This window comes from Nerophis lumbriciformis, linkage group LG26, assembly GCF_033978685.3.
Source record: "Nerophis lumbriciformis linkage group LG26, RoL_Nlum_v2.1, whole genome shotgun sequence".
Classification (NCBI taxonomy): Eukaryota; Metazoa; Chordata; class Actinopteri; order Syngnathiformes; family Syngnathidae; genus Nerophis; species Nerophis lumbriciformis.
In genome coordinates this window covers 22,800,131-22,825,674 of record NC_084573.2, presented here as the reverse complement: position 1 = coordinate 22,825,674, position 25,544 = coordinate 22,800,131, and the positions used below count along the sequence as shown (strand labels likewise).

At 40.1% G+C, this 25,544-nt stretch overlaps 1 protein-coding gene across 2 annotated transcripts in view; it reads left to right on the top strand.

Moving 5' to 3' along the window:
- Positions 1-1,832: 1,832 nt before the first annotated feature.
- nudt14 (nudix (nucleoside diphosphate linked moiety X)-type motif 14) overlaps positions 1,833-25,544 on the top strand; it is an 80,494-nt gene continuing 56,782 nt past the window's right edge. For both annotated transcript variants that reach the window (XM_061987174.2, XM_061987173.2), the window contains exon 1: positions 1,833-2,054. In XM_061987174.2, coding sequence (XP_061843158.2) covers positions 1,974-2,054 — 81 coding nt within the window. In that variant the 5' untranslated portion in view covers positions 1,833-1,973. The remainder of the gene's footprint in view (positions 2,055-25,544) is intronic.

The window sequence follows — 25,544 nt, the reverse complement described above, 5'->3', positions numbered from 1 at the left end:
ATTTGCTAGCAATTAGCGTTTTATTTGCCACCAAGCGATGAGCGTGCTGGTTGTGCAACATTTGCCGGCTAGCGATTAGTGCACCAGTTGCTAACTAGCGATTAGCGTGCTGGTTGTCCGCCAGCAATTTGCGTGCCAGTTGCCAGCTAGCAATGAGTGTACTAGTTGTCAGATAGCAATTTTTGGACAAGTTGCCAGCGAGAAATTAGCGCTCTGATTGCCAGGTTGCGATTAGCTCTATAGTTATCAATCAAATTGTATTATTACAGCCCTAAATTAGGAGTGTCTCGAAGGGATTCACAAACTCACAATGACGTCCTTTGATCTGAGTCCTCATAAGGCCAAGGAAAAACTAAAAAAAACCCCAGTCAATTAGCAAATAGTTCGCCAGTTGCCAGCTAGCGATGTGCTGACAAGTTGGCAGCTAACAATTAACTAGCAATTAGCGTTTTATTTGCCACCAAGCGATGAGCGTGCTGGTTGTGCAACATTTGCCGGCTAGCGATTAGTGCACCAGTTGCTAACTAGCGATTAGCCTGCTGGTTGTCAGCTAAAAATTTGCGGACCAGTTGCCAGCTAGAAATTAGCACTCAATTTGTCAGTTAGCTATTAGCGTGCCAGTTGCCAGCTAGCAATGAGTGTACTAGTTGTCAGATAGCAATTTTTGGACAAGTTGCCATCTAGCAATTAGCGCTCTGATTGCCAGGTAGCGATTAGCTCTATAGTTATCAATCAAATGTTATTAATACAGCCCTAAATTAGAAGGGATTCACAAATTCACAATGACGTCCTTTGATCTGAGGCCTCATTCAGCCAAGGAAAAACTAAAAATACCTGCAGTCGGTTAGCAGTTAGTGCGATTTGCTGACTTGTTGTCAGGTAGCGATTTCCAGACGAGTTGGCAGCTAACAATTTGCTAGCAATTAGGGTTTTATTTGCCACCAAACGATGAGCGTGCTGGTTGTGCAACATTTGCCGGCCAGCGATTAGTGCACCAGTTGCTAACTAGCGATTAGCGTGGTGGTTGTCAGCTAGCAATTAGCGGGTTTTTTGCCAGCTAGAAATTAGCACTCACGTTGTCAGTTAGCTTTTATCGTGCCAGTTGCCCGCTAGCAATGAGTGTACTAGTTGTCAGATAGCAATTTTTGGACAAGTTGCCAGCTAGCAATTAGCTAACAATTAGTGTTTTATTTGCCACCAAGTGATACAACCAATAGTAAGTTAATGTTAAATCTTATTGTGAAAAGTAATCACCCGATTCCTATTTTCAACAATCCATTCATTTGAGCAGGAAAACGCTGAACAACTCTTTGTTTTCTACCTGTCAACTGTCAGTTTAGGCTGCTCGCCGGCTCCTCATCACCACTTCAAGATGGCAGCCCAATTTCTCGCGTCACAGCAGCCAATGCTGCGTCTGATTGATTGATTGAGACTTTTATTAGTAGATTGCACAGTACAGTACATATTCCGTACAATTGACCACTAAATGGTAACACCCGAATACGTTTTTCAACTTGTTTAAGTCGGGGTCCACGTTAATCAATTCATGGTAAACTTATACGATGTATTTGAGAGACTTTGCTTCGGTCTTATTTTACCGGAAGTGGATCTTGACTTTTGAAGCAACGAAGTGTTGCACTGAATTTGTATAAACTGATTTCTTTACACTTTTTTGGATTTTAACAAACGGAATTTTTAAACACTAAATTCGCTCACAATTTTGTATTCAATGAAATTGTCGGCATAATTTGATCCGTTCACAAAATTCAAAGGCAAAAGTTACATAAATCAAGTGCCCCCCCAAAAGCTTTCCTAATAGGAACAAAATATTTTGTTCCCAACATGTGCGGTGATGACAGCCGTGTGTGCTTTGTCCTCTGCAGGCTTCCGTAGGATTCCTTTGCTGTCAGTGTTCCGCGGTGACAGACCAAACATCGCCGAGCCACACAACCCAAGCCCCCCTGCACTCAACTATGGAGGAGATCAGCAACATTGAAGTGGTTCCTTGCACAGACTCCGACTACCTAAAGCCCTTCAGGCTGCACTACAACCAGGTGAGCAGTTTGTGTGACAAGCGTTGACAAAAAAAAAAAAAAGATGCTCGCTGGATGCTGCGGGTTAGCCCAACCCCCCTTTCTCTTTCCACTTTGTGAGCTAGCACAACATGAAGGCTACGTTGACCTTAAACACAAACCCCGACAGCGACAATTGACATTTGTGAACAATAATAATGAACAATAATGCGTGTTCTCGCTTACAGTAGACTCGGCTTTGACACTGCTGTTGGTGTGAAACCTGGCAGCTAATGTACAGCTTGAGGCTAGCATGCTAACGTTAGCCTGCTACAGATGTTTCAGCAGCTCTGTTAATATACCTCATTTGCCTCGTCCAACACAAATAAAGCTCCTATTTAGGTTCGATAAGTTTAATAACAGCCCGAATAAGACTTGTTGATATTTGTTATTGATGGCAGCTTGTCCTCAACATAGGGCTGGGCAATATGGCCTTTTATTAATATCTCGATATTTTTAGGCCATGTCACGATACACGATATATATCTCGATATTTTGCCTTAGCCTTGAATGAACACTTGATGCATATAATCACAGCAGTATGATGATTCTATGTGTCTACATCAGTGACGTGCGGTGAGGTTCATGACTGGTGAGGCACTGACTTCATCACAGTCAGATTTACAAACATATGAACCCTAAAGAGTATCTTATTCACCATTTGATTGGCAGCAGTTAACGGGTTATGTTTAAAACTCATACCAGCATTCTTCCCTGCTTGGCACTCAGCATCAAGGGTTGGAATTGGGGGTTAAAACACCAACAATTATTCCCGGGCGCGGCGCCGCTGCTGCCCACTGCTCCCCTCACATCCCAGGGGGTGAGCAAGGGGATGGGTCAAATGCAGAGGACAAATGTCACCACACCTAGTGTGTGTGTGACAATCATTGGTACTTTAACTTAACTTTAACTTTACACATACAAACTGTAGCACACAAAAAAAGCACATTTAATAAAAAAAACGTTATTATGGTCTTACCTTTATTTATAAGTGCGGGAACAGTGGTGTTCGTGTTGGAGGAGTTGTGAATGAATGAAATATGAAATCCGTGCTGCAGTCTGCAGGTGTACCTAATGTTGTGTCCCTGCAGTCGTTCACGGCTCCTCCGGCGCGAGCAATGTTATTTTTGCACTTTTTGGCTTCTTGTTAAGTGACTTTTTTTGGGTGGATTTGGTCTTGCACGTGGAGGGTTTGGGTATGGGCTTTGGTTGGTGTGGCGCTCCCGTCGGGGGGTGCAGTCTGCACGGAGGTGCAATAACCGGCACCAGGAGGCGGGATTACGCGAGCCTCACACAGTGCGTCTTCGCAGCAGTTTTATGATTGCTCAGCACAAGAAATACGTTACACACATACAGTTGTTGACAAAATACACTGTACATTATATACCTCAGCTAACTAAACTATGGAAATGTATAATATAGTTCATATAGCAATACGGTCTCACTGCACAGCAGGCCAGCAGTTAGCCGAGTCCGCAATCCATGTTGAGGCACAACTGAGTGACGTGCCTCAACTGGCTGCTGATCACCGCACCGTCTCTTCTCAGTATTTGAACGGCAAATGTGAAAATTCAGCGATTTTGAATAAAAATAATCTAAAACTGGTGAAGTTAAATGGAAAATAACTTTATAGTATAATCACTGGATACATATAACAATTTAATTAATTTGTTTTCTTTTTACATTTTTTTTCTTTCCATGATGGCAGGTGAGGCCCCGCTTCACCTGCCTCTAGTGACCGCACGTCACTGGTATACATCAGTGTTTTTCAACCACTGTTCCGCTGCACACTGGTGTGCCGTGAGAGATTATGCAATTTCACCTATTTGGGGTAAAAATATTTTTTGCAAACAAGTAATTATAATCTACAAATAATGTGCCCTTGTTGAGTGTCGGTGCTGTCTAGAACTCGGCAGCGTAACAATGTTATACTCTTCCATATCAGTAGGTGGCAGCCGGTAGCTAATTGCTTTGTAGATGTCGGGAACATGGTTTGTCGTGATCACAACATGCAGATGACAGTGGGAGGCAGTGTGCAGGTAAAAAGGTGTCTAATGTTAAAACCGAAAATAAACAAAAGGTGAGTGAAAGGCATTGAAGCTTAGGGAACGAAACTAAAACTGAACTGGCTACAAAGTAAACAAAAACAGAATGCTGGACGACAGCAAAGACTTACTGTGGCGCAGAGACGGCAATGTCACGCCAAATTTCTTCCCCCTACAAAAACCTTCCCCCCCCCCCCATTTATTTCCGGGGTAATTTCCTCTTATGTCATTGACAGCGATCGATAACACTTTGGCTTTGAGACAGGACAGCAGCACACACAATATTGTAGTGAAATGGTTTCAACAATAATGTTGATTTAAAGTACAGACATTTAACAGTATTATATATTAATTAATATTTTTTGCACGTTACCACGAAGACAGAAATTCCCAGCAGCGGCCCTAACACTCTGCCTGAAATTTTCCCCTAACACTCCGCCTGGAATTTTTCGAAGCCTGCTGGTGTTTGACATAAGTCCCCTGGGAAAGATAAAGACAAATGTCATTCAGTGACACCACCATTTTCAGGAGATTTGGATTCTATCGATCGCTGTCAATGACGTAAGTAAGAGGAAATGACGTAAGAGGAAATGACCCCGGAAGTAAATGGGGGGGGGGGTTTGGTAGGGGGAAGAAATTTGGCGTGACAGCGTCCACAATGTACATCCGAACATGACATGACAATCAACAATGTCCCCACTAAGAAGGAAAAAAACAAACTGAAATATTCTTGATTGCTTAAAACAAAGTAGATGAGGGGAATATCGCTCAAAGGAAGGCATGAACCTGCTTCAGGAAAATACCAACAAAACAGGAAAAGTCAACAAGATAGGAGCGCAAGACAAGAACTAAGACACTACACACAAAAAAAACTCAAAATAAGTCAGGGCGTGATGTGACAGGTGGTGACAGTACACCTACTTTGAGACAAGAGCTATATTGATGCATGCTTGGTTATGGTTTAAAATCATATCCAACTATTGCGACAATGACTTTTTACTGTCAATATCGGCTACCGAGTTGAATTTTTTAATGATTTCCGCTGGTGGTGTGCCTCCGGATTTTTTCTATGAAAAAAATGTGCGTTGGCTCAAAAAAGGTTGAAAAACACTGGTCTACATTAAAACATTCTTGTTCATACTGCATTAATATATATTAGGGGTGTAACGGTACACAAAAATTTCGGTTCGGTACGTACCTCGGTTTAGAGGTCACGGTTCGGTTCATTTTCGATACAGTAAGAAAACAACAAAATATACATTTTTTGGTTATTTATTTACCAAATTTATTAACAATGGCATACCATACATATACACACAGGGTCCATTGCCAGGGTTAATGTGGTCAACATATATAAAATAAAAACTAAATAAGATAAGGCTCCGAATGGTTTCTTAACAAAACCTTTCTACATATAAAGGGCTTTTTTTGATTGATTGATTGAGACTTTTATTAGTAGATTGCATAGTACAGTACATATTCCGTACAATTGACCACTAAATGGTAACACCCCAATAAGTTTTTCAACTTGTTTAAGTCGGGGTCCACGTTAATCAACAATAAACTACCTCAAGTTGTTGCTCAGATTAAATAAAATGACAAAACTTTTCTTCTACATATAAAAAGTGCACCATTAAACAGTTTCAAGTCAACTCAGCCTCAGATTAACTTTTCTTTCCCACCCCCAGCCTGGCTAACTTGGCAGTAAGAGGTGGGAGCTGTTTGCTCATTTTTATCTTTGTTGAAGCGATGTTCACTTGGAGGTGGTGCCGCTTCAAATGGGTTAGCATGTTTGACGTGTTGGCAGAAGCATGCCTTACCGCTGCTGAACAATGTCGGCAAACCTCCGTCCTCCGCACCGCGCAGCCGAAGTGTTCCCAAACGGGAGATCTTAACGAGGCAGGAGGGTCTTCCAGCTCTGGCTTTTATATGTTGTCGTAGCCCGGTCGTTGCTAGCATGCCGTGTGTTATGCCTCGGTGTGCATTGTTTACACAATGTGCGCTACGCTACCTAATATGTCCGTGTGGAAACTCGTTCGGTACACCTCCGAACCGAACCGAAACCCCCGTACCGAAACGGTTCAATACAAATACATGTACCGTTACACCTCTAATATATGCTCATTTTAAACTTTCATGCAGAGAGGGAAATCACAACTAAGTCAATTTACCCAAACTGTATTTATTAAACAGTTATTAAGCAGTGGCACAAACATTCATGTCATTTCCAAAACAGAAAGTGCAAGATTGTCAGAGACATTTTAAAACAAGCTATGAGTGCACTTTTGTGCATGATGTCACTAAGATGACTTATCAAAACAACACTAAATTAAAGTGCACTTTTTGTACAGAACGCCACTACAATAGTTTAAAACAAATAGAGTGCACTTTTGTGCATGATGTCACACAATATATTTCAATATGTGTCAAATAAAAATGAGCTGCATAATAGGAAATCAAATAGTGTATGTCCTTCGCTATGTGGTTATCTCCTTCTGTTGTTTTCATACGGTGTTGATGTGGAAATAGTTGCTCGGGCATTTTGTTGGTGTGGCACCGAACATAGATGTTGACATGCGGAGTTTCAAGCACTCCTTATTCTCGAGCGGGTGACTTTTCAAATGATGCTACATTAGCAGTGCTGCTACTTTTTGTAGCAACGCTTTTGCCGCATAAATGTTGAACATATTCCCGCTTGAAGCCAAACCACCGCCAGACGATGGACCCCGTGCTGTTTTTCTTGGGAAATAATTCTTCCTTCATTTGTTACCAGATTCGCACCCTCTCTCTCTCTCTCTCGTATTACCACCCGCACCGCTCCGTTAGCATCACAGCTAACGTTACCATGTCGCTACCTGTCTGCTCCGCGGGAGCGTGTGACGTTGCACACGTGACGTATGTAAGAAGGTGCGCTTGTTTTAAGTCTCTGTGAGAAGGAGAGACAAGAAAGAGTGAGAAAAGCCTGAAGTGTAATGCCCGCAGCTAAAAGCAACTGCGTGAGAACGTATACTCGAATATCACAATATAGTCATTTTCTATATCGCACAGAGACAAACCCGCGATATATCGAGTATATCGATATATATCGGCCAGCCCTACCTCAACAGTATCAGTTGAAAGCAGGGGTGTCAAACTAATTTTAGATCGGGGGCCGCATGGGAGAAAAATCTACTCCCAAGTGGGCCGGACTGGTAAAATCACGGCACGATAACTTAAAAATAAAGACAACTTCAGGATATTTTCTTTGTTTAAAAATTGAACAAGCACAGTCTGAAAATGTACATATCATAATGTTTTTTTTTTACGCTTACATGTTGCGGTTAATAGTATTCTATCTTTATTTGTCGTTATGTATACTCTCTGAATACAATATGTGATAATTTTCAATCTGTCAAGATAAGAAAATGATATCAAAATCAAATTACAGTAGGTTATTTAATAATAATAATAATGATAATGGATTAGATTTTTTATCGCACTTTTCTATTGTTAGATACTCAAAGCGCTCACAGAGAAGTGGTAACCCATCATTCATTCACACCTGCTGGTGGTAAGCTACATTTGTAGCCACAGCTGCCCTGGGGTAGACTGACGGAAGCGAGGCTGCCAGTTTGCGCCTACGGCCCCTCCGACCACCACCTATCATTCATTCATCATTCATTCACCAGTGTGAGCGGCACCAGGGGCAAGGGTGAAGTGTCAAGAGACGGGGGAGCGAACCTGCAACCCTCAGGTTTGTGGCACAACGGCTCTACCCACCGCGCCATACCGCCCCTTTGTTTATGTAGTTTGATCTGATGTACTAACATCATGTGGTTTATTTTGTACATATGTAGCATCATCTACAAAGATACAAAGAATTGCTATTGCGACATCCAGTGGACAAATTTAGAACAGCAGTTTCTTTCATTCAAAATTTCAGGTTCATTTTCATACTTAGCAAATTCATCCCGCGGGCCGGATAAAACATGTTTGCGGGCCTTATATATATATATATATATATATATATATATATACATACAGTATATATATATATATATATATATACAGTATATATACAGTATATATATATATATATATATATATATATATATATATATATATATATATATATATATACATATACATACATTCGCCATACACTTGTAAAGATAATAATGTCACGGCTGTCTTGAGTCTCCAATACTTTCTACAACTCTTATGTTTTTGTGATAGAGTGATTAGAGCACATACTTGTTGGTCACAAAAAACATTCATGAAGTTTGGTTCTTTTATGAATGTATTATGGGTCTACTGAAAATGTGACCAAATCTGCTGGGTCAAAAGTATACATACAGCAATGTTAATATTTGGTTACATGTCTCTTGGCAAGTTTCACTGCAATAAGGCACTTTTGGTAGCCATCCACACGCTTCTGGCAAGCTTCTGGTTGAATTTTTGACCACTCCTCTTGACAAAATTGGTGCAGTTCAGCTAAATTTGTTGTTTTTCTGACATGGACTTGTTTCTTCAGCATTGTCCACACCAGGACTTTGGGAAGGCCATTCTAAAACCTTAATTCTAGCCTGATTTAGCCATTCCTTTACCACTTTTGACGTGTGTTTGAGGTCATTGTCCTGTTGGAACACCCAACTGCGCCCAAGAACCAACCTCTTGGCTGCTGATTTTAGGTTGTCCTGAAGAATTTGGAGGTAATTCTCCTTTTTTATTGTCCCATTTACTCTCTGTAAAGCACCAGTTCCATTGGCAGCAAAACAGGCCCAGAGCATAATACTACCACCACCATGCTTGACGGTAGATTTGGTGTTCCTGGGATTAAATGCCTCACCTTTTCTCCTCCAAACATATTGCTGGGTATTGTGGCCAAACAGCTCAATTTTTGTTTCATTTGACATCACATGGACAAAGATAAGACCTTCTGGAGGAAAGTTCTGTTGCCAGCCCTAACACCAACATACATATCCAATGTTTTATATGCCATGCATCAGATATTATAATGTAACATTGAGTTGGGGAAGACACAGATGTTAGCAACACTGGCATACCTATTTGAGTGACAGTGCTAACGTCATATTTTAACAGTGTATCATGCTCAGCATGATCACTGAAGAGAAAAAACAATGGCCAGGCGTCGGTCTTTGTTTAAGAATCTGTAAAGAAACCTGCTGTGGTAACAGTTTATTTAGGCATAAACACGAAGCAGCCTTATATTAGATACTGTACACCTCTTGATGGAGTGCAGATCCACGCCACTGCAAATTACAATCACCATTGTAGACAGGTTTTATTTGTCAGCATTATTACCTTGTGCAGAGGCAGATATTTTGCTACAGTAATAGATAAATTCATGTCCTGCCAGGGCAGGGGTCAGCAACCCAACATGTTGAAAGAGCCATAATGGACCAAAAATACAAAAAACAAATCTGTCTGGAGCCTCAAAAAGTTAAAAGCCTTATGTAAGTGTTATAATGAAGGCAACACATTAAGTTAGTGTCTCAGAGGGTGAGATAACTCCTGGAAATTACTGGCTTAAAACTGCCAAAGGTATAGAAGTGTGTGCCCAAGTTAAAGGAAAAGACAGGCTGTCTTCTTCTAATGGATTTATTACAATCTTTGCAAGATGGGTAACGTTTGCTGTGGTCAGACCAACATAGCACACAATCAGAAATGCAGCCAATATTACATACAGATAATGTGTCGTGAGACATGCAAAAGTAAGTAAAGGAAATTAAATGAACTCAAATGTACCTACAAATGAGGCATAATGATGCAATATGTACACACAGCCAGCCTAAATAGCATGTTAGCATGAATTATTAGCACTCCACGCAAGTCAATAACATCAACAAAGCTCACCTTTGCACATTCAAGCACAGCATAAAACGTTTTGGTGGACAAAATGAGACAAACAAAGAGTGGCATAAAACACGTCATACTGTGGCAGCGACGGAGAAAGTTGTACACGTAAACCAACTACGGTGAGTTCAAGGACCGCCAAAATTAGTTGGACAGAACTGGCCAAATACCACTAGGGCAGTGCTAAAGAGCCGCATGTGGCTCGAGAGCCGCAGGTTGCTGACCCCGAGCTAGGGTATATTTTTGGTTAAGTGGTTAGTGTATCCTACTATAGTCCCATACTGAAGTTCGCTACGACAAGTATCTTTAACAAGCGGTATTTGCTGTTAAATGTAAGGTAACTTACGTAAATGCAATTAACTTATTTCTTTTTGCTTGTACAACAGTTAAATCATAACTTAAGAAATCCCCAATACCGTATTTTTCGGAGTATAAGTCGCACCTGCCGAAAATGCATAATAAAAAAGGAAACAAACATATAAGTCGCACTGGAGCTCGGCCAAACTATGAAAGAAATTGCGATTTATAGTCCGAAAAATACGGTACATGACCCTTGTATGGATTATTTCTATTTCCATTATTTCCATCTGGAATTATTTTTGGTTCCCTAATTTAAAATTGTTCACAAAGCGACCATTCCCCAAAACCATGTATTGTTAAACAGTATGATCTCACTTTCTTTTTCGACAGTATTTGAGCAGTGTATGTACTTAAAGTACTTTAAGGACACCCTTACTTCACTGCACTGTATGTACTTTTAAGTACTTAAGAGAAGTAAGGGTGTCCCAATACTACTTTATCACTTCCGATTATGATACCAATATTGGAGGCTTGAGTATTGGCCGATACCGATATTGATCCAATCAGCTTGATCATACATACTTTTATTATTTTTTTAGTGTTAAAAGTTAAAAAAAAGGCTTTCTCAAGTGAAATTACTCAGACAGGAAAACAATGGGAGCTATGAAAACACTAATCTATTCATTAGGAGTGCAAAAAAAAAAATCGATTAAAATCTAAAACACGATTGTTACTCTAAATCAATTCATAATTTTCAAAAATCGATTTAGAATTTTTTTTTATTTTTTTATAACAATCAAATTTTAAAAATATCTTTTTAGGCAATCTTCATGCAACCAGTGGGAGCATTTCTAACCTGTAACCTGTTTTGAAAAAGTTTTGTTATAATTATCATACCAAATAATACATTGCGAGAATCTGTTTGAATTGAGAATTCACTACGAATTGAATCGTCACCCCAAGGAATCGGATCGAATCATTAGGTGCCCAAAGATTCACACCTCTCCTGTTCATTAACTGCCTGGAATGGATTTATGCTGTCTTTAAGTTAAATTGTAGTGGTAATTGTTTTTTTTGGCGACACCTTATGGCCACAATAATTCATTAAGTTAGGAATGATGCGGACACGTTTGTTACTTCTGCCTTACACACTTCTGTAAGTAATGTAATTGTAAGTATATTTTTGTATGCGTTGATATTGACAAATGTTGTCTTTTAGACTGCGGTATTGTTCAATTAAGGGCACTTAATACGTACTGTATGTCTAGCTTGTTTGCTATTAGCTGTTGTGCTAGCTCCCAGTAGCCGATAGCCTACCATGTTTCCTTTTAGTAAATGACTTCACTAAAACACAACACCAACCTTGTGTGTTTATAGGAGGACATTTAGATGTTAACTGGCTGTCGAGCTTTGCATACTTTATCAGAGATTTTAGATCCAAGCCGATATAATTCGATGCTTTTTTGTTTTGCTAATATCGGATCAGGAGACACGTATTTTGAAGGAGACCCTTTGCCGACTCGCCTTCATTACAAGCTCAGTCACCATGGTGCTTATAGTTTTTTTTTCACCATTTGGTGTTCACACCTGTGACAGGAGGTGGGGGTTCAGCTTATCAAGAGAATGGCGGAACAGCTAATATGGCAGATGGGCAACAAAGGAGATGATGATGGTGGACTCCCTCTCTTTCATCCTGGCCAAGTCCTTTCCAGATCACGATAGGCTGTTCAGGGAGTCCCCACAAAGGCTTTTCAGCCACTTTCCCCCCCAAAAAACCCTTTTGTCGCACAGCACATCTGCAGCCTCGCGTTGCTCCCTCACAAGCGTATATACTCACACTCTATAGTCCTAAGTGGTTCTCTCTCGTCATCATTCATGTTTATCGGTCTCCTCTCTATTAAAAAAAGGTGACTGTCTCCTGTTGACTCTGGGAAATGATACTCACCATTGTTGCCTCATTCAAGTTGCTACTTCATGCAGGCTAATCACCTTCATTTATTCATGATAATGATTTGAATTATTCAGCCTGTGTAGCTTACAGCCTGTGGCCCCTCAGCTCTTCAGTGAATACATCCATTATGATCTTAAAACACATTTTCTCTCTTGAACTATTGGTGGTCAGCCTTGACCTAAACTGCATCAAATAAAGTCACCTTAAAGCTTCCATAAAGGAAAACCACCACTGGCTGGCATATGCTACCAATAGTAGTTTAAAAGAACATACCAGTGTTGGCGCTAGGAATTTTCAAAATCAAGTTATAAAAATGGGGTCCCACAGTAAATTTTTGGGGTCACACTTTTTTGTAACCTGATGCCACTTTTCATTGAAGCTTCGCTTCTTGGGTTTATTGCTCGCCATGATGAAAACAATAACACGTGGGAGTCCTAATACCGGAAATGCAGTATTTGTGATCGATAAAACTTTTGTTGAATCACAATTTATGAAGCTTACTTTGAAGTCGACCAATAATTAATAATAATTAACAATTTGACCTGGCATATATAAACAAAACAAAACACCAGCGGAAAGCGATAATCGATAAAAATAAAAAAACAAGCAACCAAGCGGTAAAAAAATAAAAAAATCCGCGTCCACGGGACGTGCGGACTTCCAGAAATTTGCGTCCTTTCTGATTACAATGCGTAAAAAGACACAAAAAGTGCATTATCTCCAACACTGCATACTAAATTGTACGAACAATGTTTATCCATCCATCCATTTTCTACCGCTTGTTTTTCACAATTACACATTAACCTGTATATAAATTGTCATTCGAGCCGAACACGATGACTGGCGTTCATGGCCTTCACAGCTATGTTACACATGAACATGTCCTACTGTAAGAGTGTGCACATATAACAACGCAGTCTCAAAGAAGCAATCAACAATTTACTGTCATGCTGACATTACCATAGGCTGTATTCTATGATAGCTAAAGTTAGTAGCTAGTAGTGCAGCAAATAAATTACTGCAGTACTAATGAATTCAAACAGAAGTTATACTGTCTTGGAAAGATACCAGCATTTTTTTTTTTTCATGCCGTGGTGACATTGCTGACAACATGAGCCGAGGCTCACACACAGCACTTACAAGTGGAAACAGTGTGGGTACAGAAGAAGGATCATGGACGTATTTTGGCTTCAAAACTACTGATAAAGGTGAAGCTACAAACACCGAGCGGTGCTTTAAAACATGTGTTGGGCGATGTAGAAAATATACAATGTGGCTTAGACTTAGACAAACTTTGATGATCCACTGGGGGAATTGTTATACACAGTAGCTCAGTTACAAAGGATGAAAAAGGATAATTGAACACTCACAGAGGCACAAAAAGAGGGCGAAAACAATAAGTAAAAAGTAGACTAAAAATTCACCATTTACATGAGATAATATATAATGATATAAAATATAACATATACAGTACAGGCCAAAAGTTTGGACACACCTTCTCATTCAATGCGTTTTCTTTATTTTTATTCTCTCGATGAGCTTCAAGAGGTAGTCACCTGAAATGGTTTTCACTTCACAGGTGGGCTTGAAGCTCATCAAGAGAATGAATGCCAAGGGTGTGCAAAGCAGTAATCAGAGCAAAGGGTGGCTATTTTGAAGAAACCAGAATATAAAACATGTTTTCAGTTATTTTACCTTTTTTTGTTAAGTACACAACTCCACGTGTTCATTCATAGTTTTGTTGCCTTCAGTGACAATCTACAATGTAAATAGTCATGAAAATAAAGAAAACGCATTGAATGAGGAGGTGTGTCCAAACTTTTGGCCTGTACTGTGTATGTGTATATATATATATATATATATATATATATATATATATATATATATATTAGGGGTGTGGGAAAAAATCAATTCGGATTCGAATTGCGATTCTCATGTTGTGCGATTCAGAATCGATTCTCATTTTTAAAAAATCGCTTTATTTTTTATTTTTAAATTATTATTTTTTTGTTTTAATTTTTTTTTTCTTTTTTTTTTTTTTTTTCATTAATCACTCCAACAAAACAATACACAGCAATACCATAACAATGCAATCCAATTCCAAAACCAAACCCGACCCAGCAACACTCAGAACTGCAATAAACAGAGCAATTGAGCGGAGACACAAACACGACACAGAACAAACCAAAAGTTGTGAAACAAAAATTAATATTATCAGCAACAGTATCAATATTAGTTACAATTTCAACATAGCAGTGATTAAAAATCCCTCATTGACATTATCATTAGACATTTATAAAAAAAAAAAAAAGAACAAAAGTGTCACAATGGCTTACACTTGCATCGCATCTCATAAGCTTGACAACACACTGTGTCCAATATTTTCGCAAGGATAAAATAAGTCATATTTTTGGTTCATTTAATAGTTAAAACAAATTTACATTATTGCAATCAGTTGATAAAATATTGTCCTTTACAATTATAAAAGCTTTTTACAAAAATCTACTATGCTTGCATGTCAGCAGACTGGGGTAGATCCTGCTGAAATCCTATGTATTGAATGAATAGAGAATCGTTTTGAATCTGGAAAATATCGTTTTTGAATTGAGAATCGCGTTGAATTAAAAAAAAAATCGATTTTGAATCGAATCGTGACCCCAAGAATCTATATTGAATCGAATCGTGGGACACCCAAAGATTCGCAGCCCTAATATATATATATAAATATATATATATAGAATAAATATGACAATATAACAATTACCATTTATAAATGATATACATTTTGTTCGACGATATCATTTTTATATCGTCATATCGGGATAATGCATGTTGATGTGTGGCAAAAAAAATGAAAGTTTCCTCAATGTACTGCAAAGTCGTCGCTAGCTAGCGTTTAACGAGTCTCCACAGTGTTTTAGCTACTTCTAAATCACTAATCCTTGCCTCCATGGCGACAAATAAACGACAGTACATTTTTTACAAGTAACATCCCTGCTGGATGAGGAATACAGTAGCTAAACACCAATCAATCAATCAATCAATCAATCAAGCAATGTTTATTTATATAGCCCTAAATCACAAGTGTCTCAAAGGGTTGCACAAGCCACAACGACATCCGCGGTACAGAGCCCAAATATGCTCCACTACACACCATGGAAGGATACAATTGCTAACCACTAACAGCAGACTAGCGCTCCTGAATGTAAACAAATGGGTGTGTCTATACAAATATCGACTGTAACGAAACCAAGCACAAGAGCGGTACATAGTTGATACTATAATGATTACAACTCATATTTGCAGTATCTCAAAATCCTGTGTCAGTTTTTTATTGTTTATAAACTCAGGAAATGCATCCCCTGGACGCAGGAGGACTTAAGTATGACCAATTTATGACCAAAATATTGGTATTGGGATAACACCAGTAGCTAGGGAAGTAATGATATCAGTTCATGGTATTGTTGAATGTAGTGCTATGCGATATGGACAAATATATATCATGATATAGGTCATTTTATATCCTGATCGCCATATAGTATTCTTTATTAAAATAATCCATATTCACACACGAAAATAATGCAAATTTCACTTTTTTTTGTATAGAATCTTTATTTGATATAAAAAGGATAAGTAAAAATTAAGAATTATTGTTCGTATCACCCTTCTTTTTAACAGTGTAGGCCAGATCATGTTAAAGTTGAAGTTAAAGTGCCAATGATTGTCACACACACACGAGGTGTGGTGAAATTATTCTCTGCCTTTGACCCATCACCCTTGATCAACCCCTGGTAGGTAAGGGGAGCAGTGGGCATCAGCGGTGGCCGCGCCCGGGAATCATTTTGGTGATTTAACCCCCAATGTCTACGCACATGAATTTAGAGATGGAATCTGTAATTTTTTCGGTATCTGCAGTGCTGCTTGTCATAGACCAGGGCCTTCAACGTTGTCCAGGCCAAGGGTGGAGAGAAGAACCGGGGCACCCCCTACTTATATAATTTTGAAACTTTGATTGTATTTTACGTTAGGGCTGGGCGATTATATGATTGTGATCGTTGATTGTGATTCATTTCAGTTCGATCAGCTCTTAGCATATATTACCTCAATCAAACAGTCTGTTATCAAATAGTCTGTTACAATCTGTTAGAAGATACTGAAGTAGTCAACAGTAGAGAGGCAACGGTGTTCGGTATAATCCTGCAGGAAACAATCTGCCTTTATTGAATAAAAAAAGAAAGTGATATTAATCGAGATCAGATGATATGAAAAAAATATACTTTTTGTGCCATATCGTCTTGCCCTATTTGACAAGAAAACTGGTACTTTGTTATTGTGCAATACTAAAGATATTCAAATGATAACAATGTTGTGCCACTAGTCGCCAGCTGGCAACTAGCGCGCTAATCACTAGCTGGCAACTACTGCGCTAAATACTAGCTGCAACTACTGCGCTAATAACTAGCTGGCAGCTGTTACGTTAATCGCTAGCTGGCAACTAATGCCTTAATAAGTAACTGACAACTACCGCACCAATAACTTGCTGGCAACTGGTGAGCTAATCGCCCCCTGGCAACTAGTGCGCTAGTAATTAGCTGACAACTAGTGCGCTTTTACGTAGCTAGCAAGTGGCGTGCTAATCACCAGCTGGCAGCTATCACGCCAACCGCCCGTTGGCAATTAGTGTGTTAATAACTAGCTGACAACTATCCCCTAATACCTAACTGGCGACTAGCGCACTAATCACCCACTTGACAACTACCGCGCTACTAACTAGCTGACAACTAGCACGCTAATAACTAGCTGGCAACTAACGTGCCAATCGTTGGCTGACAACTCGGGTGTCAATCACAATCCAAGCCTTGATATTAATCTTTGTGATTACCAAAAGGTTTCATATCATTTGTCAATAATTATAATGTTAAACTGTAAGTAGGTTAGATACAGTTATTAAATATGATTAAAATCAAGAGTAAGATTACTATTCAGTGTTACTATTTGAGTGGGCCCTGGACCCCTCTGTAGTGGAAAAGTTTGGCCCCAAGTAGGGCTGGGCGATATATCGATATACGCGATATATAGCGGGTTTGTCTCTGTTCGATATAGAAAATGACTATATCGTGATATTCGAGTATACGTTCTCACACAGTTGCTTTTAGCTGCTGGCATTACATTACAGGCTCTCCTCGCTCTTTCCTGTGTCTCCTTCTCACAGACAGACAAGCACACCTTCTTACACACGTCACATACTGTCACGACATACGTCACATACGTATACGCCCTCGCGCAGCAAAGAGGTAGCAGCATGGCTAACGTTAGCTGTGATGCTAGCGCAGCCGTGTGAGTGGTAATACGAGAGAGAGACGGTGCAAATCTGGTAACAAATGAAGGAATAATTAATTCCCCCAAAAAACAGCAGGGGTCCATCGTCTGGCGGTGGTTTGGCTTCAAGTGGGAATATGTCGAACAGACAGCCGTAATTTGTCAAGTGTGGGGCAAAAGCGTTGCTATAAAAAGTAGCATTACTGCTAATATGAAGCATCATTTGAAAAGTCACCTGCTAGAGAATGAAGAGTGCTTACTCCGCATGTCAACATCTCCGTTCGGTGCCACACGCCCACACCATCAAAATGCAGAGGCAAACATTTCCAGATCAACACCGTATGAAAAAATTTTTGATTTTTTTAGTTGTGATTTCCTTCTCTGCATGAAAGTTTTAAAGTAGCATATATTAATGCAGTATGATGAAGAATGTTTTAATGTAGACACATAGAATCATCATACTGCTGTGATTATATGCATCAAGTGTTCATTCAAGGCTAAGGCAAAATATCGATATATATATCGTGTATCGCGATATGGCCTTAAAATATCGCAATATTAAAAAAAGGCCATATCACCCAGCCCTAGCCCCAAGGTCAAAAAGGTTCTAAATCAGTGGTTCTTAACCTTGTTGGAGGTACCGAACCCCACCAGTTTCATATGCGCATTCACCGAACCCTTCTTTAGTGAAAAATAAAATGTTTTTTTTTTTTCAAATTCAAGACAAGGTTATATGTTTTTGGTAACACTTCAGTATGGGGAACATATTCTAAGTAAAAAAGTTTTTTGGAGACTCTGGGAACATGTTCTAAGTAACAAAGACTTAATTTAGAGTTATTTGTTTAGGTTTAGGGTTAGGGCCAGGGTTAGAGGGTTAGGGTTATAATAAGGCCATGCCGAATAAGGCATTAATAAGTAATGACTAGTTAAGAGCCAATATGTTACTAATTTGCATGTTAATAAGCAACTAATTAATGGTGAATATGTTCCCCATACTAAAGTGTTACCATGTTTTATTACTGGTGCACAAAATGAACCGTGCATGAACATCACCTTGTTCAAACGACAAAACCAACACAGTGCATAAACTCACAACAAATTACACACCTGCAAATCAGTCTGACTTCTGCTGTTGTCATATCCGTTAAACGCCGATAGGGAGAAGTTTTTATTTACACGGTGAGTTGGGTGTGTTTTGACCTCCACCGAACCCCTGAGGCCGACTCACCAAAGCCCTAGGGTTCCATCGAACCCAGGTTAAGAACCACTGTTCTAAATAGTTTTTGTTTTACATAATTTTAAATGCGCCAGCTTGTAATTAACATATTTATTAGCATGAGATACTCTGCTCATAAGTTTTTAGGGAATATAATTAAAATAATTTTGCATGACTGTCAAATGATACCATAACATAATGCAATATTTTCCAATGCAATTTATGAAGTTGACGTAAAAGAAAGTGTGTCTATTTTACATAGAGTGTGTGATATGGATATAATAGTGTTGGAGGATATGGTTGTTATTTTGATACAGTGCGTGCTTGGGAAGCTGCTGATCCTGTGGATCCTCATCACAGGTCGGCTGTCGCAAAGTGTGCTTCTTTTGTTCCTTGAGATGTCGCCGATCATTAGTGGAGCAGCTGTAAAGTGCGTGCGATGCTGGGAAGATCACAATCCAAGCAAAATCCTCCGAGCATATGTTTCGGAATCAAAGAGCACTATTGAATTTGAAGAACTCAGTTGATTTTGCTTTTTCCCCACTTTCTGCAGCAGCTGCCAGCTTTGTAGTGTCGAGCGTGGCGAGCACAGTAGGTGCATGCGCCGGTCATCACACGTTAAGCACCTAAAAGATCAAGACGATACGCCCTGTCTCCACAATGGCCATTCAAACTGGAGTTTGATGCCCCAAAGCCAGGGGGACCACATTAATTTCAAGCCCCCCCCGTTAGCTTAGCACTGTGTCATAATCCACATCGAACATGACTCGGCGGCCCTCCTGAGCCATTGCACCTGCCCCACCCTCCTCTCAGCAAGAGGGTGTAGTAATGAGAGGAACCCCACCATCTGGGAGTGGTGACAAGATCCTCGAGAGAGAGAGAGAGAATGGCTGCATTCGAGTGTCATCTCTTCAGTACTCCAATTACAAATCCGTAGTGATGTTCTGCTGCGATTGTGCTAAATAACACTTTCTCTCGTAAGAGACATGACAGGTGGTGCTGGTGTTTATCTAAAATATCGAGCTATCCCTTCAGTGTTTGTGCCTCCTATGGGAAAGTTCATGCAGTTCCGTTCGGTTTTGTTAGGTGCAGTACACAATTTGCACCCTCATTTGATATCAACTGCACTTTTAAGATGTAAGATGTCTAGTAGCAAGTAGGGATGGGCGATATGGCTTAAACCAGAGGTGTGAAACTCATTTTAGCTCAGGAGCCGCGTGGAGGAAAATCTGTGCACACATGGGCCGAACTATTAAAATCCATCCATCCATCCATCTTCTTCCGCTTATCCGAGGTCGGGTCGCGGGGGCAGCAGCTTAAGCAGGGAAGCCCAGACTTCCCTCTCCCCAGCCACTTCGTCCAGCTCCTCCCGGGGGATCCCGAGGCGTTCCCAGGCCAGCCGGGAGAGATAGTCTTCCCAGCGTGTCCTGGGTCTTCCCCGTGGCCTCCTACCGGTCGGACGTGCCCGAAACACCTTCCTAGGGAGGCGTTCGGGTGGCATCCTGACCAGATGCCCGAACCACCTCATCTGGCTCCTCTCGATGTGGAGGAGCAGCGGCTTTACTTTGAGCTCCCCCCGAATGACAGAGCTTCTCACCCTATCTCTAAGGGAGAGCCCCGCCACTCGGCGGAGGAAACTCATTTCGGCCGCTTGTACCCGTGATCTTGTCCTTTCGGTCATGACCCAAAGCTCATGACCATAGGTGAGGATGGGAACGTAGATCGACCGGTAAATTGAGAGCTTTGCCTTCCGGCTCAGCTCCTTCTTCACCACAACGGATCGATACAGCGTCCGCATTACTGAAAACGCCGCACCGATCCGCCTGTCGATCTCACGATCCACTCTTCCCCCACTCGTGAACAAGACTCCGAGGTACTTGAACTCCTCCACTTGGGGCAAGATCTCCTCCCTAACCCGGAGATGGCACTCCACCCTTTTCCGGGAGAGAACCATGGACTCGGACTTGGAGGTGCTGATTCCCATCCCAGTCGCTTCACACTCGGCTGCGAACCGATCCAGTGAGAGCTGAAGATCTTGGCCGGAGGAAGCCATCAGGACCACATCATCTGCAAATAGCAGTGACCTAATCCTGCAGCCACCAAACCAGATCCCCTCAACGCCCTGACTGCGCCTAGAAATTCTGTCCATAAAGGTTATGAACAGAATCGGTGACAAAGGGCAGCCTTGGCGGAGTCCAACCCTCACCGGAAACGTGTCCGACTTACTGCCGGCAATGCGGACCAAGCTCTGACACTGATTATACAGGGAGCGAACTGCCACAATAAGACAGTCCGTTACCCCATACTCTCTGAGCACTCCCTACAGGACTTCCCGGAGTACACGGTCGAATGCCTTCTCCAAGTCCACAAAGCACATGTAGACTGGTTGGGCAAACTCCCATGCACCCTCAAGGACCCTGCCGAGAGTATAGAGCTGGTCCACAGTTCCACGACCAGGACGAAAACCACACTGTTCCTCCTGAATCCGAGGTTCGACTATCCGGCGTAGCCTCCTCTCCAGTACACCTGAATAGACCTTACCGGGAAGGCTGAGGAGTGTGATCCCACGATAGTTGGAACACACCCTCCGGTTCCCCTTCTTAAAGAGAGGAACCACCACCCCGGTCTGCCAATCCAGAGGTACCGCCCCCTATTAAAATCATGGCATTAAAACTAAAAAAATAAAGATAACTTCAGATTGTTTTCTTTGTCTTACTTTGGCCAAAAATAGAACACACACATTCTGAAAATCCATCCATCCATCCATCCATTTTCTACCGCTTATTCCCTTTGGGGTCGCGGGGGGCGTTGGAGCCTATCTCAGCTACAATCGGGCGGAAGGCGGGGTACACCCTGGACAAGTCGCCACCTCATCGCAGGGCCAACACAGATAGACAGACAACATTCACACTCACATCCACACACTAGGGCCAATTTAGTATTGCCAATCAACTTATGCCCAGGTGCATGTCTTTTGGAAGTGGGAGGAAGCCGGAGTACCCGGAGGGAACCCATGCAGTCACGGGGAGAACATGCAAACTCCACACAGAAAGATCCCGAGCCCGGGATTGAACCCCAGACTACTCAGGACCTTCGTATTGTGAGGCAGATGCACTAACCCCTCTCCCACCGTGAAGCCCTCATTCTGAAAATATTACAATAAAAATATAGAAAACAATACCGGCACCAGTAAAGTTTAGATCCATGAAGGAAAGGAGAATGTGAATGAATGTTAGTAACTAAATAAATATACATATGCATAAAAATTTTCTTTTGTATTATTTTTTTTAATGAATTAAGTAACGTTTATGACAACCTTTTTCCAAAACACAATATAGAATGTGAGATATAACAGGATAATGCCTTTGTTTTCAAAACGGTTACAAAAAAGTTGAACCCCAAAAATTTACTGTGGGACCCCATTTTTATGACTTGATGGGGTCCCTAGGATATCACCCCGAGGGCCATAGATAATTCACTCACGGCCTGGATCTGGCCCGCGGGCCTTGACTTTGACAGATAGGGCTTAAACCAATATACAATATAACGTGATGTATATTACAGCCTCCTGCGATAACGATATATATTCCGATATATTATTTTGCATTAAATGATAATTGGCATTTCAAAACAGTTACAAAGGCTCCTAATTTGGCTGCTGAGATTACATATGTCATAATTTCCTGTTGTAATATTTCTCAAAACTATTATTAATCTACTTGTCCATTTACTGTTAATATCTGGTTACATTCTGTTGTAACATGTTACTATCTACATTTCTATTAGAATGTAGTAAGCACTTTTATTATTCTGTTGTTTGAATACATTAGTTTTGGGTGATACTCGTACTCATATACCGATATATATTTTGGCTGAATATACGATATATATCGCTGTATATTTCCCAGAAAGTGAATTTAGACACAGTCAAACCAAATATGCATGTCAAGTTGTTTTATTGAAACAAATGGGTAAATTTCTGGAAATTTTAAAGTTTCATGCTAGTTCGGTGCACATAACATATTAAAAGCTTTGAAAATGACATAAGAATAGTAAAATATAGTGTTGTCCTGATACCAATATTTTGGTACCGATACCAAAATGTATTTCGATACTTTTCTAAATAAAGGATACCACAAAAAATTGCATTATAGGCTTTATTTTAACATGTTTTTCCTTAAATAAAATAGTGAACATCCTAGACACCTTTTCTTTTAGTAGTAAGTAAGCACACAAAGGCTCCTAATTTAGTCTGCTGATGTATGCAGTAACATATTGTGTCATTTTCCATTCTATTATTTTGACAACATTATTAAGGACGAGTGGTAGAAAATGAATTATTAATCTACTTGTTCATTTACTGTTAATATCTGCTTACTTTCTCTTTTAACATGTTCTAGCTACACTTCTGTTAAAATGAAATAATCACCTATTCTTCTGTTGTTGGATACTTTACATAAGTTTTGGATGATACCACAAATTTGGGTATCAATCGATATCAAGTAGTTACAGGATCATACATTAGTCATATTCAAAGTCCTCATGTGTCCAGGGACATATTTCCTGAGTTTATAAACATAATGTAATTTTTGTTTAAATGAATGAAGATATTATGATGCCAAAATATTGATGTAATCATAGTAGTAGCGACTTGATACGCTCCTATACTTGGTATCATTACAGTGGATGTCAGGTGTAGAACCACCAATGGCGTTTGTTTACATTTTGACACCGGTGAGCTACGGTGTGTAGTGAAGCATGTTTAGCTATTCCTCGTCCTACAGGGATGATACTTGTAACGGTGGTGGGGGACCGGTACTTTTCAGAGGCGGTATAGTATCGAATATGATTCATTAGTATCGCGGTACTATACAAATACCGGTATACAGTACAACCCTAGTACAATATAACTATAATCCTCAGCTAATAACAAAAACACAAACATAAAATAAAGTCCCTGGTTTAAGGGGACATTTTAAACATCAGCAGCAACTTGGAAGAAAAAAAATTATCTTGAACAATCGTGTTTTTTTAGCTCAACATTTTTAGAAGACCCTTGATCCCCTTGAAAATTTAAGCCAGAAACACCGAGCTGCCAACTGCAGATTGTGTACACATTTGTTGTAGCTGTGCTTCTTGAGCAAAGTACTTGTGACTGGGAAGCTCATATAACAAATGTATTATTTCTGGCAGCCTTTTAAAATCCGTTTTTTTTCATACCGTTGCAACTAAGAGCATATCTAGTTACACAAAGTTTATATTTTGGCAGAGATATGTCTTCTCCGTTGCATCCATCTCTCTCGCGTTGTTAATTTGAAAGAATCACGTGAATTGCCGAGTCTTGAGTCAACGGACCCGATTGCTGGCAATACTGCTGAGGATTTTTTTTTCATTAAGAGCAATATCCGGGGGGAAATGGGATCGGCACGACACCGAGGAAGGAGGGACACAGCACCCATTGCAGACACAATGAGCAGAGACACCTCTGCATTAAGACATTAAGGATTATATATATCAATATGCAGGCCTCAAATTTTAACTTTTTAAGGTCAAGGCAAGTGTTGCTTTAAAGGAGGGCTCATATTTAAGGGCACCAAGGCAAACATTATTTTCTTTTGAGGCAGGGGCTCCAAAGCATGCATATATATATATGCATGCATGCATGCATGTTTCCTCACCTCATTAACTCTCAGTCAAAGCAGCTGATGAACGCTGTATTGAGAAAATAAAAGCAACATCAAATAGTTTTCTTCTTCGCTGTATATTTTCAAGTGCGTCTGTCTCCAATATTGTCCACACCTGTCTCCATCTAAACACAGCAGTGCGCTCTTAAACGCACGGCGGGAAGCGAGGGAAAATGACGTTAAACTAAGCGCTTGGATTCGTTTACTCCAATGGAAAAAATTTTCGGAGCAAAGTCTGTGTCTTTAGTCCGCCATGATTATCAAGCCAAATGACGCTAGTACGCATGCGTCTGACTTCGTGTTGCCTAAAGTGCATTTATTAATGGCGGTTTTTCGGTAATTAAAAAATTAGACGGTGTTACGAACTGTCTGGAATTTTATCGCAAATTATCAGTATACCATTTATTGTTACATCTCTCGTCTCTTAACAAGTAAAAAGTCAAGGGCAGTCACGGCATGTTCTTGCCGCCGATGTTGCCGTGGTTAAATTCGAGCCCTGAATATGGCAGTATTGTCTCAAATACATATCTCTTTCTAAAATATACTGGTATAACTCCGGTATACTGCCCAGCCCTAGATGATACTACAAATTTTGGGTATCGATTCAATACCAAGTAGTTACTAGGGGTGTGAATATTTGGGTACCTTATGATTCGATCCAATTCCGATTCCTGGGGTAGCGATTCAATTCAGAATCGATTCTCTATTGAAACCGATTCTCACGATGTATTATTTGGTAGAATAATTATAATGAAACATTTTCAAAACAGGTTACAGGTTAGAAAAGCTCCTTATGGTTTTACGAATATGGCCTAAAAACATATTTGAAAAAAATAAAAAGTAACTTTTGATAATTATGAATTGATTTAGAATTGGGATTAATAGGAATCGCTCCAATTTTTCTTTAACACAGGCAGTATTGGCCATAGCAATGCTGATACTTTAAATTTTCAAGATAATTGAATGTTTTCATTTTTGATCACAATTATAATCAGACAAAACACAAGATGGCGGTGTAATATTATCAATATATTTTTTTCTACTATTGGTTATGATATAAATTATTTGTTTTTTTATCCCCATTAAGTCCTCTTGTGTCCA